At 41.0% G+C, this 16528-nt stretch overlaps 1 gene segment (V, D, J or C); it reads right to left on the bottom strand.

The window, feature by feature from the left end:
• Positions 1 to 15716: 15716 nt before the first annotated feature.
• Positions 15717 to 16315, bottom strand: LOC125283146 (immunoglobulin lambda variable 1-40-like). The segment is given in 2 exon segments: positions 15717 to 16111; positions 16223 to 16315. Coding segments are annotated over 2 exon segments (453 nt in total).
• Between the last annotated feature and the right edge of the window lie 213 nt (positions 16316 to 16528).

Genomic DNA, 16528 nt, shown 5'->3' with positions numbered 1-16528 from the left:
ACGCTTAAATGCTGTGCCACCCAGGCGCCCCGAAATTGATTTCTTAAACAGGCCAATTAATTATGAAGAAATTGAGCCAGTGATAAACAACCTACCAAATAACAAAACTCCAGGCCCAGACGGTTTTCCTAGGGAATTCTACCAAACATTCAAAGAAGAAATAATACCTATTCTCCTAAAGCTATTTAAAAAAATAGAAACAGAAGGAAAGCTACCCAACTCATTCTATGAGGCCAATATTACCTTGATCCCCAAACCAGGCAAAGACCCCCTCAAAAAGGAGAATTACAGACCGATTTCCCTAATGAATATGGACGCCAAAATCCTCAACAAGATACTTGCTAATAGAATCCAACAGTACATTAAAAGGATTACCCATCACAGTCAAGTGGGATTCATACCTGGGATGCAAGCGTGGTTCAATATTCGCAAATCAATCAGCGTGATACATCATATCAACAAGAAAAAACTCAGGAACCATATGATCCTCTCAATTGATGCCGAAAAAGCATTTGACAAAATACAGCATCCTTTCCTGATTAAAACCCTTCAAAGTGTAGGAATAGGGGGTACATTTCTCAATCTCATAAAAGCCATCTATGAAAAGCCTCTTGCAAACATTATTCTCAATGGGGAAAAGCTGGAAGCCTTCCCCTTAAGATCAGGAACTCGACTAGGATGCCCACTCTCACCACTATTATTCAACATAGTACTAGAAGTCCTTGCAACAGCAATCAGACGACAAAAAGGGATCAAAGGTATTCAAATCAGCAAAGAAGAAGTCAAAATGTCTCTCTTCGCAGATGACATGATACTCTATATGGAAAACCCAAAAGAATCCACTCCGAAACTATTAGAAGTCATAGAGCAATTCAGTAACGTGGCGGGATACAAAATCAGTGCTCAGAAATCAGTTGCATTTCTATACACGAATAACGAGACCGAAGAAAGAGAAATTAGGGAATCCATCCCATTTACAATAGCACCAAAAACCATACGTTACCTTGGTATTAACTTAACCAGAGACGTAAAGGACCTATATTCTAGAAACTATAAATCACTCTTGAAAGACATTGAAGAAGACACAAAAAGATGGAAAGATATTCCATGCTCATGGATCCGAAGAATTAACATAGTTAAAATGTCCATGCTACCCAGAGCATTCTACTCTTTCAATGCTCTCCCGATCAAAATACCGAGGACATTTTTCAAAGAACTGGAACAAATAGTCCTTAAATTTGTATGGAAACAGAAAAGGCCCCAAATCTCCAAGGAACTGTTGATAAGGAAAAACAAAGCTGGGGGCATCACAATGCCAGATTTCGAGCTGTACTACAAAGCTGTGATCACAAAGACAGCATGGTACTGGCACAAAACCAGGCACATAGACCAATGGAACAGAAGAGAGAGCCCAGAAATGGACCCTCGGCTCTTTGGGGAACTAATATTTGATAAAGCAGGAAAGAACATCTGGTGGGGAAAAGACAGTCTCTTCAATAAATGGTGCTGGGAAAATTGGACAGCTACATGCAAAAGAATGAAATATGACCACTATCTCACACCATACACAAAAACAAACTCCAAATGGATGAAAGACCTTGATGTGAGACAGGAATCCATCAAAATTCTAGAGGAGAACATAGGCAGCAACCTCTACGACATCGGCCAAAGCAACCTTTTTCATGATACATCCCCAAAGGCAAGAGAAACAAAAGATAAAATGAATTTATGGGACTTAATCAAGATTAAAAGTTTCTGCACAGCCAAGAAAACAGTCAGAAAACTAAGAGGGAGCCCACGGAATGGGAGAAGATATTTGCAAATGACACTACAGATAAAGGACTGGCATCCAAGATCTACAAAGAACTTCTCAAACTCAATACACGAGAAACAAATAAACAAATCAAAAAATGGGCAGAAGATATGAACAGACACTTTTCCAATGAAGACATACAAATGGCTAACAGACACATGAAAAAATGTTCAAAATCATTAGCCATCAAGGGAATTCAAATCAAAACCACACTGAGATACCAACTTACACCAGTTAGAATGGCAAAAATAGACAAGGCAAGAAACAACAATTGTTTGAGGCGATGTGGAGAAAGGGGATCCCTCCTACATTGTTGGTGGGAATGCAAGTTGGTACAGCCACTCTGGAAAACAGTGTGGAGGTCCCTTAAAAAGTTAAAAATTGAGCTACCCTATGGTCCAGCCATTGTACTACTGGGTGTTTACCCCAAAGATACAGACGTAGTAAAGAGAAGGGCCATATGCACCCCAATGTTCATAGCAGCAATGTCCACAATACCTAAATCATGGAAGGAGCCGAGTTGCCCTTCAACAGATGACTGGATTAAGAAGTTGTGGTCCATATATACAATGGAATATTACTCAGCTATCAGAAAGAACGAGTTCTCAACATTTGCTGCAACATGGATGGCACTGGAGGAGATAATGCTAAGTGAAATAAGTCAAGCAGAGAAAGACAACTATCATATGATTTCTCTCATCTATGGAACATAAGAACTAGGAAGATCGGTAGGAGAAGAAAGGGATAAAGAAAGGGGGGGTAATCAGAAGGGGGAATGAAACATGAGAGACTATGGACTATGAGAAACAAACTGAGAGCCTCAGAGGGTAGGGGGGTGGGGGAATGGGATAGACCGGTGATGGGTAGTAAGGAGGGCACGTATCGCATGGTGCACTGGGTGTTATACGCAACTAATGAATCATCGAGCCTTACATCGGAAACCGGGGATGTACTGTATGGTGACTAACATAATATAATAAAAAATCATTAAAAAAATAAATTTGCTAATCTAAAGAATACTAGCATAGCAAATAGTTCACACTTGCTTTCTACTTAGTTTTCACTAGAAATGAAGGTTTCTAAGAGTAAAGAATTCTAACAAATACAGTTCAAACTACTAGAAATAATAAGGAAAACAACTCTGTGTGACAGGAAAATAAGATATGTGATTTGGGGGGTAGTATGAGAAATAGGAATACATATTTTGTTGAGGGAAAAGAAATATAATTTTGTCCTGAAGTGAGGCTGGAATATGGAAGAAAGAAAACTTGGCTCAAAATCTAAATGTATAAGAGAAAGTTGTAGTAGGTTTTTGGAAAATGAATCTGGAAATGATTTTTTAAAATATTATATTTTTGTTTGTTTATGTATTTATGTATGTATGTATGTATGTATGTATGTATGCATTTATTTATTTTAGAAAGAGAGAGAGAGAGAGGGAGCACAAGCCAGGGGGAGCCAGAGGGAGAGGGAGAAATCTCAAGCAGACTCCATGCTAAGCACAGAGCCAGATGCAGAGCTCGATCCCATGACCATGAGATCATGACCTGAGCTGAAATCAAGAGTCAGAAGCTTAGCTGACCGAACCACCCAGGTGCCTTGGAAATGAATTTATGTGTGATCAATACTGGTTAAAATTCAGATAAATTAAACTGAACAAATGAGATTTAATATCAAAATACATGGATGCAAAATTAAAATTTTGTTTTCTCTTGGTTAAAAGGACAAAATTTTCTTGAAATATTGGTCTGCTCTCACACACACAAAAAAAGGTAAACAGAAGTTTTATGCGCTTTTTAAATTATCTGCCTAGAAAAAAAAACACTTTGTGTTTTGCCAAAAATTCCCTATCTTGATCAGGATATTGATTCATTGAGAAAATTTCGATTATTAATATAAAAAGACATACAATTTTCTGATGTCTATGTAGCTTTCTGTATTTGCCTTGGGTATATGTCTGTAATGTGTGTCACCACAATAACCACATTTCCTTGTCAATGGTGATGTAATGAACTCTAATCACCTCTTTAGCCATGGCCACTTTAAAAGTCTTGTCATGTAGAGGGGGAGGAGTTAAGATGGAGGAGGAGTAGGGGACCCCTATTTCAGCTGGTCCCCTGAGTTGAACTGGATAAGTACTAGACCATCCTGAAAACCCACAGAATCAGCCTAAGACGTAGGAAGATACATCTTGATCTCTACAAATGAACATCTCCAGCACTGAGTATTGAGGTACGAAGCGGGGAGCTGTGAATACCTGCACAGATATCGGAAGATAAATGGAAGGGGGAGGGAGCTGCCACATTTGGGTGCTGGGAAGCAGTAGCCAATAGCCACCTGCACTGCGGAGCGGGCTGGACTTGCAGACTGGCACCCGTGAGAGAGCAGACTGAGACCTGGAGCCTGGGAATGCACGTGCAACCAGACTGAAAACCAGCTCTCTGGAGCACCCCCGAACCATGCTGAAACAGGGAGCTCGGGAGCACGCACAGGGATGGCTGGCGCTGGCGGTGTTAGAAACACAAAGGACAGGGGCGCCTGGGTAGCGCAGTCATTAAGCGTCTGCCTTCAGCTTAGGGAGTGATCCTGGCATTCCAGGATCGAGTCCCACATCGGGCTCCTCGGCTGGGAGCCTGCTTCTTCCTCTCCCTCCCCCCTGCTGTGTTCCCTCTCTCACTGGCTGTCTCTCTGTCACATAAATAAATAAAATCTTAAAAAAAAAAAAAAAGAAACACAAAGGGCAGAGACATGCTGGCCCTGGAAGTGAGGGCTGGGATGCTGGCTGTGGGGTGCACAACATGGGACACTGCAGGGTTTTTAGCAGCACCAACAGAAACAGAGTTAAAAGGCCAGGAGAGCACAGTAGAGAGCAGACTGCCATCTCTCTGTTCTAAGACAGAGGCTAGGATTCAGCCACTGCTGCTCTGACTCTCAGAAGAGCCACAGAAAAACACCAGGGAAACCTGCCAGAGAACGAAAGCCCGGAAATACCAGCTTACATTGTGCCGATCCTGTCCCCCCTGACAGGGGAGAGGGAGACTACCCAAACAGGGTTGCCTGAGTATCAGCACAGCAGGTGCCTCTCCCAGACGGCAGGCTAAAAAATCAAGAAGACCACATCCCTAAGGTCCCTATAAAACAAGAGCACACTGCCTGGGTCCTGGTCAATAATTTTGGCTCTGGGCAACCCAGCAACCTCTCCTCATCAGAACGATGAGAAGAATAAATTCTCCCCAGCAAAGAAAATATAATGAGTCTGTGGCCTCTGCCACAGAACTGATGGATATGGATATTAACCAAATTATCAGAATATAGTTCAGAGTATGGTCAAGATAATGTGTAGACTTGAAAAAATTTTTAACGAGAATATAGAATCTCTAAGGGCGGAAATGAGAGCGAATCTGGCAGAAATTAAAAATGCTATGAAACAAGTGCAGTCAAAATTAGATGTTCTGATTGCCAGGGTAAATGAGGCAGAAGATGAATTAGTGAATTGGAGGATGGGATGGTAGAAGAGAAAGCTAAAACATAAACTTGGCTCAAAAAAATTCAATCTCAAGAATGTAGGTTATGGGAGATTACTGACTCAATGAAACGTTCCAGTGTCAGAATCATTGGCATCCCCAAGGGGGTGGAGAAAGAGAGAGGTTTAGAAGAGATATTTGAACAAATGGTAGCTGACAACATCCCTAATCTAGCAAAGGAAACAAGCATTCCTGCCCAAGAGGCAGTGAGGACCCCTCCCAAGCTCAACCACGACAAGCCTACGCCACCTCACGTATAGTGCAATTCGCAAATATTAGATCCAAGGATACAGTATTGAAAGCGGCCAGGGCAAAGAAATTTCTCACGTACCAAGGCAAGGGTATCAGAATTAGGTCAGACCTGTCTACACAGACCTGGAATGAGAGAAAAGGTTGGAGGGGCATTTTTAAAGCTCTTTCAGAGAAAAACATGTAGCCAAGGATCCTTTATCCAGCAAGGCTGTCATTCAGAATTGATGGAGAAATAAAGACCTTCCAGAATCACCAGTCATTGACCAATGTTGTGACCATGAAACCAGCCCTACAGGAGATATTAAGGGGGTTCTATAAAAGTAAAAAGGCCCCAAGAGTGATACAGAACAGAAAGTCACAATCGATAGAAACAAAGACTTTACTGGCAACATGACACCATTAAAATAATCTCTCAATACTCAGTCTCAATGTAAATGGCCTAAATGCTCCCATATTGCCACAGGGTTGCAGATTGGATAAAAAGACATGACCCATCCATTTGCTGTCTGCAAGAGACTCATTTTGAACCTAAAGATACATTCAGATTGAAAGTAAAGGGATGGAATACCATCTTTCACGCCAGTGGACCTCAAAAGAAAGCTGGGGTAGCAATTCTCATATCAGACAGATTCGATTTTAAACTAAAGACAATAGCGGCGCCTGGGTAGGGCAGTCGTTAAGCGTCTGCCTTTGGTTCAGGGTGTGATCCCAGCATTCTGGGATTGAGTCCCACATCGGGCTCCTCGGCTAGGAGCCTGCTTCTTCCTCTCCCTCTCCCCTGCTGAGTTCTCTCTTTTGCTGGCTGTCTCTCTGTCACATAAATAAATAAAATCTAAAAAAAATATAAATAAACTAAAGACTATAGTTAGAGATACAGAAGGGCACTATATTATTCTTAAAGGATGTACCCAAGAAGTGGATATGACAATTATAAATACCTATGCCCCCAACAGGGGAGCAGCAAGATACACAAGCCAACTCTTAACCAGAGTAAAGACACATATACATAAAAATACGTTAATAGTAGGGGAGCTCAACACTCCACTATCGGCAATAGGAAGATCACCTAAGCAGGAAATGAACAAAGAAACAAGAGCTTTGAATGCCATTCTCAACAAGTTGGACCTCATAGATATATATAGAACACTACACCCCAGAACCAAAGAATACTCATTCTATTCTGATGCCCATGGAACATTCTCAAGAATAGACCATGTTCTGGGTCACAAAACAGGCCTCAACCGATACCAAAAGACTCAAATCATTCCCTGCATATCCTTAGACCACAATGCTTTGAAATTGGAACTCAACCACAAGGAAAAATTTGAAACACTTGGAGACTAAGAACCATCCTGCTCAAGAATGATTCAATAAACCAGGAAATCAAAAATCAATTTAAACAATATATGGAGACCAATGAGAATGAAAACACAATGGTCCAAAACTTATGGGACACTGCAAAGGCAGTCCTAAGGGGAAAATACATAGCCATCCAAGCCTCACTCAAAAGAATAGTAAATCTAAAATGCAGTTTTTATATTCTCACCTCAAGAGGCTGGAACAGGAACAGAGGAACAGGCCTAATCCACACACGAGAAAGCAGTTGATCAAGATTAGAGCAGAGATCAATGAATTAGAAACCAGGAGCACAGTAGAGCAGATCAACAGAACTAGAAGCTGGTTCTTGGAAAGAATAAATAAAATTGACAAACCACTGGCAAGACTTATCCAAAAGAATAGAGAAAGGACCCAAATTAATAAAATTATGAATGAAAAGGGAAAGGTCACAACCAACACCAATGAAATTGGAAGGATTATTAGAAACTTCTCGGGCGCCTGGGTGGCACAGTGGTTAAGCGTCTGCCTTCAGCTCAGGGCGTGATCCCGGCGTTCTGGGATCGAGCCCCACATCAGGCTCCTCCGCTATGAGCCTGCTTCTTCCTCTGCCACTCCCCTTGCTTGTGTTCCCTCTCTCGCTGGCTGTCTCTGTCTCTGTCAAATAAATAAATAAAATCTTAAAAAAAAAAGAAACTTTTCTCAACAGCTTTATGCCAATAAATTACTTAATCTGGAAGAGATGGAGGTCTTCCTGGAAACCTATAAACTACCAAGACTGAAAGAGGAAGAAATGGATTTTTTAAACAGACCAATTATTTATGAAGAGTTCAAAACAGTGATTAAAAACCTTCCAAAAAACAAAACCCCAGGGCTTGATGGTTTTCCCAGGGAATTCTACCAAACATTCAAAGAAGAAATAATATCTATTCTCCTAAAGCTATTTCAAAAAATAGAAACAGAAGGAAAGCTACCCAACTCATTCTATGAGGCCAATATTACCTTGATCACCAAACCAAGCAAAGACCCCAACAAAAGGAGAATTACAGACTGATTTCCCTAATGCATATGGATACCAAAATTCTCAACAAGATCCTTGCTAATAGAATCCAACTGTACATTAAAAGGATTATCCATCATGTTCAAGTGGGATTCATGCCTGGGATTCAAGGGTGGTTCAACATTTGCAAATCTATCAATGTGATAGATTATATCAACAAGAAAAAAGCCAAGAATTATATAATCCTCTCAATAGATGCAGAAAAAGCATTTGACAAAATATAGCATCCTTTCCTGATTAAAACCCTTCAGAGTGTAGGGATAGAATGTAGAGAATAGAGATTCCTCAATCTCATAAAAACCGTCTATGAAAAGCCTACAGCAAATATAATTCTCAATGGGGAAAAGCTGGAAGCCTTTCCCTTAAGATCAGGAACATGACAAGGATGCCCACTCTCACCATTATTATTCAACATAGTACTAGAAGTCCTTGCTACAGCAATCACACAACAAAAAGGGATAAAAGGTATCCAAATTGGCAAAGAAGAAGTCAAACTGTATCTCTTCACAGATGACATGATACTCTATATGGAAACCCAAAAGAATCCACTCCCAAACTACTAGAAATTATAGAGCAATTCAGTAATGTGGCAGGATACAAAATCAATGCTCACAAATCAGTTGCATTTCTATACACGAATAATGAGACTGAGGAAAGAAAAATTAGAGAATCCATCCCATTTACAATAGCACCAAAAACCATACGTTACCTTGGAATTCACTTAACCAGGGACGTAAAGGACCTATATTCTAGAAACTATAAATCACTCTTGAAAGACATTGAAGAAGACACAAAAAGATGGAAAGATATTCCATGCTCATGGATCGGAAGAATTAACATAGTTAAAATGTACATGCTACCCAGAGCAATCTACACTTTCAATGCTATCCCAATCAAAATACCAAAGACATTTTTCAAAGAACTGGAACAAACAGCCCTTAAATTTGTGTGGAACCAGAAAAGGCCCCGAATCGCCAAGGAACTGTTGAAAAGGAAAAACGAAGCTGGGGGGCATCACGTTGCCGGATTTCAAGCTATACTACAAAGCTGTGATCACAAAGACAGCATGGTACTGGCACAAAAACAGACACATAGACCAATGGAACAGAATAGAGAACCCAGAAGTGGACCCTTGGCTCTTTGGGCAACTAATATTTGATGAAACAGGGGAAAAAATCCAGTGGAAGAAAAGACAGTCTCTTCAATAAATGGTGCTGGGAAAATTGGACAGCTACATGCAAAAGAATGAAACGTGACCACTCTCTCACACCATACACAAAGACAAACTCTAAATGGATGAAAGACCTCAATGTGAGACAGGAATCCATCAAAATCCTAGAGGAGAACATAGGCTGCAACGTCCTCGACATTGGCCACGGCAACTTTTTTCATGACACATCTCCAAAGGCAAGAGAAACAAAAGAAAATATGAACTTGTGGCACTTCATCAAGATAAAAAGCTCTGCACAGCCAAGGAAACAGTCAGTAAAACTAAGAGGCAGCCCATGGAATGGGAGAAGATGTTTGCAAATGACACTACAGATAAAGACTGGTATCCAAAACCTACAAGAACTTCTCAAACTCAATACAGGAGAAACAAATAATCAAATCAAAAAAATGGGCAGAAGATATGAACAGACACTTTTCCAATGAAGACATGCAAATGGCTAACAGACACATGGAAAATGTTCATAATCATTAGCCATCAGGGAAATTCAAATCGAAACCACATTGAGATACCACCCTACACCAGTTAGAATGGCAAAAATTGACAAGGCAGGAAACAACAAGTGTTGGAGAGGATGTGGAGAAAGGGGATCCCTCCTACATTGTTGGTGGGAATGCAAGTTGGTACAGCCACTCTGGAAAACAGTGTGGAGGTTCCTTCAAAACTTAAAAATTGAACGACCCCGTGATCCAGCCATTTCACTACTGGGTATTTACCCCAAAGATACAGATGTAGTGAAGAGAAGGGCCATATGCACCCAATGTTCATACCAGCATTGTCCACAATAGCCAAATTGTGGAAGGAGCTGAGATGCCCTTCAATAGATGACTGGATTAAGAAGATGTGGTCCATATATACAATGGAATATTACTCAGCCATCAAAAAGAACGATTTCTCAACATTTGCTGCAACATGGATGGAACTGGAGAAGATAATGTTAAGTGAAATAAATCAAGCAGAGAAAGACTATTATCATATGGTTTCACTCATTTATGGAACATAAGAAGTAGGAAGATCGGTAGGAAAAGAAAGGGATAATGAAAGGGGGTAAACAGAACAGGGAATGAACCATGAGAGACTATGGACTCTGGGAAACAAATTGAGGGCTTCAGAGAGAGGGGGTGGGGGAATGGGATAGACTGGTATGGGTAGTAAGAAGGGCACGTATTGCATGGTGCAGTGCTTGTTATACGCAAGCAATGAATCATGAAACTTTACATCAAAAACTAGGGATGTACTGTATGGTGATTAACATAATATAATAAAAAATTTTATTATAAGAAAAAAAGAAAGGCAATAGTAGGTTATTTGAAAGGCTAATAAAAATGATAAACTTCTCAGGGGAAAAAAGTAATGATGTACTATATTTTGGCTAATTGAAGTAAACAAACAAACAAATAAATAATCAATAAATCAATCAATCAATAATTTTTTTTCTTTTTAAAAATATTTTTCCTTTTCATCTAGTTCCTTATTTGATCACGTATTTCTTTTTAGGTCTTTTTCTTATGTTCATTTTTACATTTACATTTAATAGATACATTCTTTCTTTTGGGGGGGTCCATTCACTGTATACAATTTTATTTTTGTATGTATTTAACTTTTGCTTTCTTTTCAGGTTTGGTATTTGGTGTCTTCTAACAAACAGACCAAAATTCACCCAGGACAACATGAATCACCCTGTTTGTTCACCTGGGAGATTATATTCTCTCCCCCTGACACCTTTTTTTTTTCTTTTTCTATTCTTTTTTGGTTGTTTTTCTCTTCTTGTTCTTGTCCAGTATTTCGCTTGAGTCATTGTTGGCATTTTTCATTTGATTTACTTGTTCATGCATTCTTCTCTGGGTGAAATGACTAGAAGGAGGAATCCATAGCAAAGGAAGGAATCAGTGGTAATATTCTCTACCACAGATCTAATTGATATGGATATAAGGAAACTGTCAGAGCTGGAATTAAGAATAACAATTATAGAGTTACTAGCCAGGCTTGAAAAAATAATAAGAGACACTAGAGCATCTCTTAGTGAAGAAATAAAATCTAAGTAGATTGAAGTTAAAAATGGTTCAAGTAAGACACATTCTAAATTGGATGCTCTAACAGCTAGGGCAAGTGAGGCAGAAAAGAGAGTTAGTGACATAGAAGACAAGTTGATGAAAAGTAAGGAAGCTGGGGAAAAGAGAGAAAAACAATTAATGGAACATGAAGCGTGGCTTTGAAAAACCAGCAATACCATGAAGTGAAACTATATTAGAATTATTGGGGTCCTAGAGCAGAAGAAAGAGAGAGGGGGACAGAAGGTATATTGGATCAAATCATACCTGATAACTTCCCTAATCTGGGGAAAAACAGGCATTCAAGTCCAAAAGGTAGACAGATGCCCCCCAAAATCAATAAAACTAGCTCAACTCCCCAAGATATAATAGTGAACCTTGCAACTTTCAGAGATAAAGAGAAAATTCCGAAAGCAGCTCAAGACAAGAGGTTCTTAACCTAAAGGGTAAAAATATTAGGCTGGTAGCAGACCTATTCACAGAAACCAGGCAAGGCAGAAAGGCCTGGCATGATATATTCAGGATATTAAATGAGAAAAACATGCAACCAGGACTTAGTTTATCATGCAAGGCGGCCTTTCAGAATGGAAGGAAAGATAAAGAGCTTCCAGGACAAACAGAAACCTAAAGAATTTGTGACTACTAAACCACCCCTGGAAGAAATACTTAAGTGGATCCTGTAAGCAAAGAGAGAGCGAAAAGAGAGAGCAAAAAGTAACATAGATTGGAAGGAAATAGACACAGAATATGAGAAACTAGGACCTTACAGGTAATACAATGGCACTAAATTCATATCTTTCTATAGTTACCCTGAATGCAAATTGGCTAAATACTCCAATCAAAGGACACAGTGTATCAGATTGGATAAAAACCAAGACCCATCTATATGCTGTGTACAAGAGACTCATTTGAGAGCTAAAGACACCTCCAGATGGAAAGTGAGGGGGTGGAGAATCATTTATCATGCTGAAGGACATAAAAAGAATGCTGGGGTAGCAATCCACATATCAGACAAACTTTCTTTTCTTCTCTTTTCTTTTCTTTTTTTAATTTTTTTTTTGACAGAGAGAAAGAGCACAGGAATGGGGAGCAACAGACAGAGGGAGAAGCAGGCTCTCCCACTGAGCAGGGAGCCTGATGCAGGACTTGATCCCAGGACCTTGGAATCATGAACTGAGCTGAAGGCAGACGCTTAATGGACTGATCCATCCAGGCAACCCCACATTAGATTTTAAATCAAAGACTGTAGTAAGAGATGTAGAGGGACACTACATACTTAAAGGGTCTATCCAACAAGAAGATCTAATGATTATAAATATTTATGCTCATAATATGGGAGCAGCCAATTATATAAAACAATTAATAACCAAATTAAAGAAACACATTGATAATAATACAATAATAGTAGGGACTTCAACACGTCACTCAGAGCAATGAACAGATAATGTAAGCAGAAGATCAACAAGGAAACAAGGGCTTTGAATGACACACTGGAACAGGTGGACTTCAGAGATATATACAGAGCATTCCAACCTAAAGCCACAGAATCCACATTCTTTTCAAGAGCCCATGGAACGTTCTCAAGAATAGATCATATAGTGGGTCACAAATCAGGTCCCACCTGGTACCAAAAGATTGGCATTATTCCCTGCATAATTTCAGACCACAATGCTTTTATACTTGAACTCAATCAAAAGAGAAAATTTGGAAGGAACTCAAACACTAGGAGGTTAAAGAAAATCCTGCTAAAGACTGAATGGAACCATGAGAGACTATGGACTCTGGGAAACAAACTGAGGGCTTCGGTGGGGGGGATGGGATAGGCCGGTGATGGGTAGTAAGGAGGGCACGTATTGCATGGGGCCCTGGGTGTTATACACAACTAATGAATCATCGAACTTTACATCAAAACTAGGGATGTACTGTATGGTGACTAACATAATAAAAAATACTATTATTAAAAAAAGAATGAATGGGTCAACTAGAAATTAGAATTTAAAAATTCATGGAAACAAAAATGAAAACAAAACTGTTCAAAATCTTTAGGATAAGCAAAGGTGGTTCTGAGAGGGAAGTACATAACAATACAAGACTTTCTCAAAAAATTAGAAAATTCCAAAGTACCCATCAGAGAGGTAAAAAAACCATGAGAGGAGATAATGCTAAGTGAAATAAGTCAAGCAGAGAAAGACAAATATCATATGATTTCTCTCATCTATGGAACATAAGAACTAGAAAGATCGGTAGGAGAAGAAAGGGATAAAGAAAGGGGGGTATTCAGAAGGGGGAATGAAGCATGAGAGACTATGGACTCTGAGAAACAAACCGAGGGCTTCAGAGGGGTGGGGGGGGAATGGGATAGGTTGGTGATGGGTAGTAAGGAGGGCACGTATTGCATGGAGCACTGGGTGTTATACGCAAATAATGAATCATGGAACTTTACATCAAAAACCAGGGATGTACTGTATGGTGACTAACATAATATAATAATGTAATTATGAAAAAAAACATGAGAGACTCTTAATCATAGGAAAAAAATTGAGGGGTGCTAGAGCGGAGGTGGGTGAGGGGATGAGTAATTGGGTAATGGGCATTAAGGGGGGCATGTGATATGATGAGCACTGGGTGTTATTCACAAATTATAAATTATTGAACAGTACATCTGAAACTAATGATATACTGTATGTTGGCTAATTGAATTTAAATTTTTAAAAAAGTAAATGAAATTTAGCAGTTTTACGAAAAGCTCTATAGCTCCCCCCCCCCAAACGGCCTGCTTGTAACAGGAAGAGAGATTTTTTTTTTAAAGATTTTATTTATTTATTCAACAGAGATAGAGACAGCCAGCGAGAGAGGGAACACAAGCAGGGGGAGTAGGAGAGGAAGAAGCAGGCTCATAGCGGAGGAGCCCGATGTGGGGCTCAATCCCACAATGCCGGGATCACGCCCTGAGCCGAAGGCAGACGCTTAACCGCTGTGCCACCCAGGCGCCCCGAAAGAGAGATATTAACACAGGTTCCTGTATCTACGTAGTAGGGGAAATTTTATTTTCCACACATCTCCTTTCACCTTCCTGCTATTGCTGTTTTTGCTCTTTGATCCTCGGACACCTACCCATCCCCTTTGCTCAAATAAGTGTCATGTTGCTTGACTGTCTTTGGAATTCTCCATGTCTGTGTAGATTTCCCTTATGCTTGCTATTAAACTTGATTTTCTCCTGTTAATTTGACAAATATCAATTTGAATCTTATTCCAGGTAAAAAACCTTAAAGAGCAAAGGAAATACTTCTTTCCCAACAACAGGCACTGGTGAAGTTTCATCGAAGTTCAGACAAGAGTAAGCAGAGACGTGCATTCCTAGGACATCTGATGAACAGTCGCCATGTCAGTGGCTGATCCTATTTCATGGAAACATGAAGTGGAAGTCATCCTGCATCACAGGTGGGTCTTCACACTCTCCCAGCTGGTGAAGCCTCCTCACTGCGGTGTTCCCACTCTCCCCACCCCCTCCCCCTCCTCCACATCCCCATTCTCAGTCCTGGATTCCTCCAAGTTTTGAGGACCCTGATATTCCTCCCTCTACCGCCCCTTGCCCAGAACTACTCTGACTGGGGCAAAATTCACAGCCCTCATCTACTCACACCTGCACACTCCCCTCTTGCTCCTTCATCATTGGTGCAGAACCAGGATGCCAGTATTGGACATCAGATTCTGGGAGTTCCCTGTAAACCTCTCCAGTGCTCCATCACAGCCCCAATGCCTCACCATTCCTCATACTCCTGGGACAGAGCTTTCCTTTACAACATGTTTGGGTTCAGTGTCCTTTCTCTTCCCCCAGACACTGTTAGTGCCCTTGGCATGGGGAACCTTCCTATCATGTCCAACTGTGTCCTCCATCCCTACTCACATGTGGCACACACTAGGTGTTCAGTAAATGGTGTGGATGCATATTATATGAACAGGGCTCCATCCTTAGTTAGACACAGCTGGACTCTCTGTCTATGTTTCTGTCCTATTACCAACTTTTCCCCAAGGCAGTCCGCCATTGGAACCCAGGAATTTCTCCTCGATATGAGAAAATCCTACAATATGTTCCTGCAAAGGACCAGCTTGGGGGGCAGCATTTAAAAGAATGTGGATGATTTTGTTTTGTTTTTTTTAATAATAATATTTTTTATTATATTATGTTAGTCACCATACAGTACATCCCTAGCTTTTGATGTAAAGTTCCATGATTCATTACTTGCGTATAACACCCAGTGCACCATGCAATATGTGCCCTTCTTAATACCCATCACCAGCTTATTCCATTCCTCCACCCCCTCCCCTCTGAAGCCCTCAGTTTGTTTCCCAGAGTCCATAGTCTCTCATGTGGATGATTTTGTAGCCAAAGTTCCCTGAGATTGATCTCAGACTACACTTTAGAGCAAACAAAAGAAGCAGCTGATTTGGCCTAGAAGTATAGGCTGCAAGAGGACCTCCATTGCTGGGGGAACAGCAGTTTTTGTTTCACTCCTGCAGAGAACTGGAGTACTGTGTAAGCTTTGAGACTCTTGTCCCTTGATGAGCAGTAATAATCAGCCTCATCCTCAGCCTGGAGACCGTTGATGGTGAGGGAGCCAGTGTTGCCCGACCTGGAGCCAGAAAATCGATCAGGAATCCCTGATGGTCGATTGCTAGTACTATAGATGATGGTTTTAGGGGCCTTTCCTGGGTGCTGTTGGTGCCAGCTCACATAATAACCATCACCGATGTTGGTGCTGCCTCCTGTGCAGGAGATGGTGACTCTTTGACCAAGGGACCCAGACACTGAGGATGGCTGAGTCAGTACAGACTGGGCCCAGGACCCTGGAAGAGGAAAAGACACAAAGTGTGATGCCGGGATCTAGAGACAAGAGGAGGAACCACGGCCCCACGTGTCCTCCCAAGGCCTCTTCCCCTGTCCCCACACGCAGGCACCTGTGCAGTGAGCAAGGAGGGTGAAGAGGAGAGTATACCAGACCATGGTGGAGATCATAACCAATCCTGCCTTCTGTGGCCCCACAGCTGTGCAGAGCCTCCCCTAATCTCTCCCATCCCCTCTTCAATCCCTGAGAGAGGGTGGGACCAACCATGCAAATGAGACCCCCAACTCTCTGACCCTTCACTGGTCCTGGGTCAGCTCTCTCTCCTTGAGCATGTAAGGGTGACGGGCAGGGGAGGGGCTCTAATCACAGGTGAACCTCAGAGACAGGCCATGAATGCCCCCTCGTGTCTAGACACAGA

The sequence above is a fragment of the Ursus arctos genome, unplaced genomic scaffold, assembly GCF_023065955.2.
Source record: "Ursus arctos isolate Adak ecotype North America unplaced genomic scaffold, UrsArc2.0 scaffold_39, whole genome shotgun sequence".
Classification (NCBI taxonomy): Eukaryota; Metazoa; Chordata; class Mammalia; order Carnivora; family Ursidae; genus Ursus; species Ursus arctos.
The sequence above is the reverse complement of the archived record's forward strand: the minus strand, read 5'-3'. Positions and strand labels throughout refer to the sequence as shown.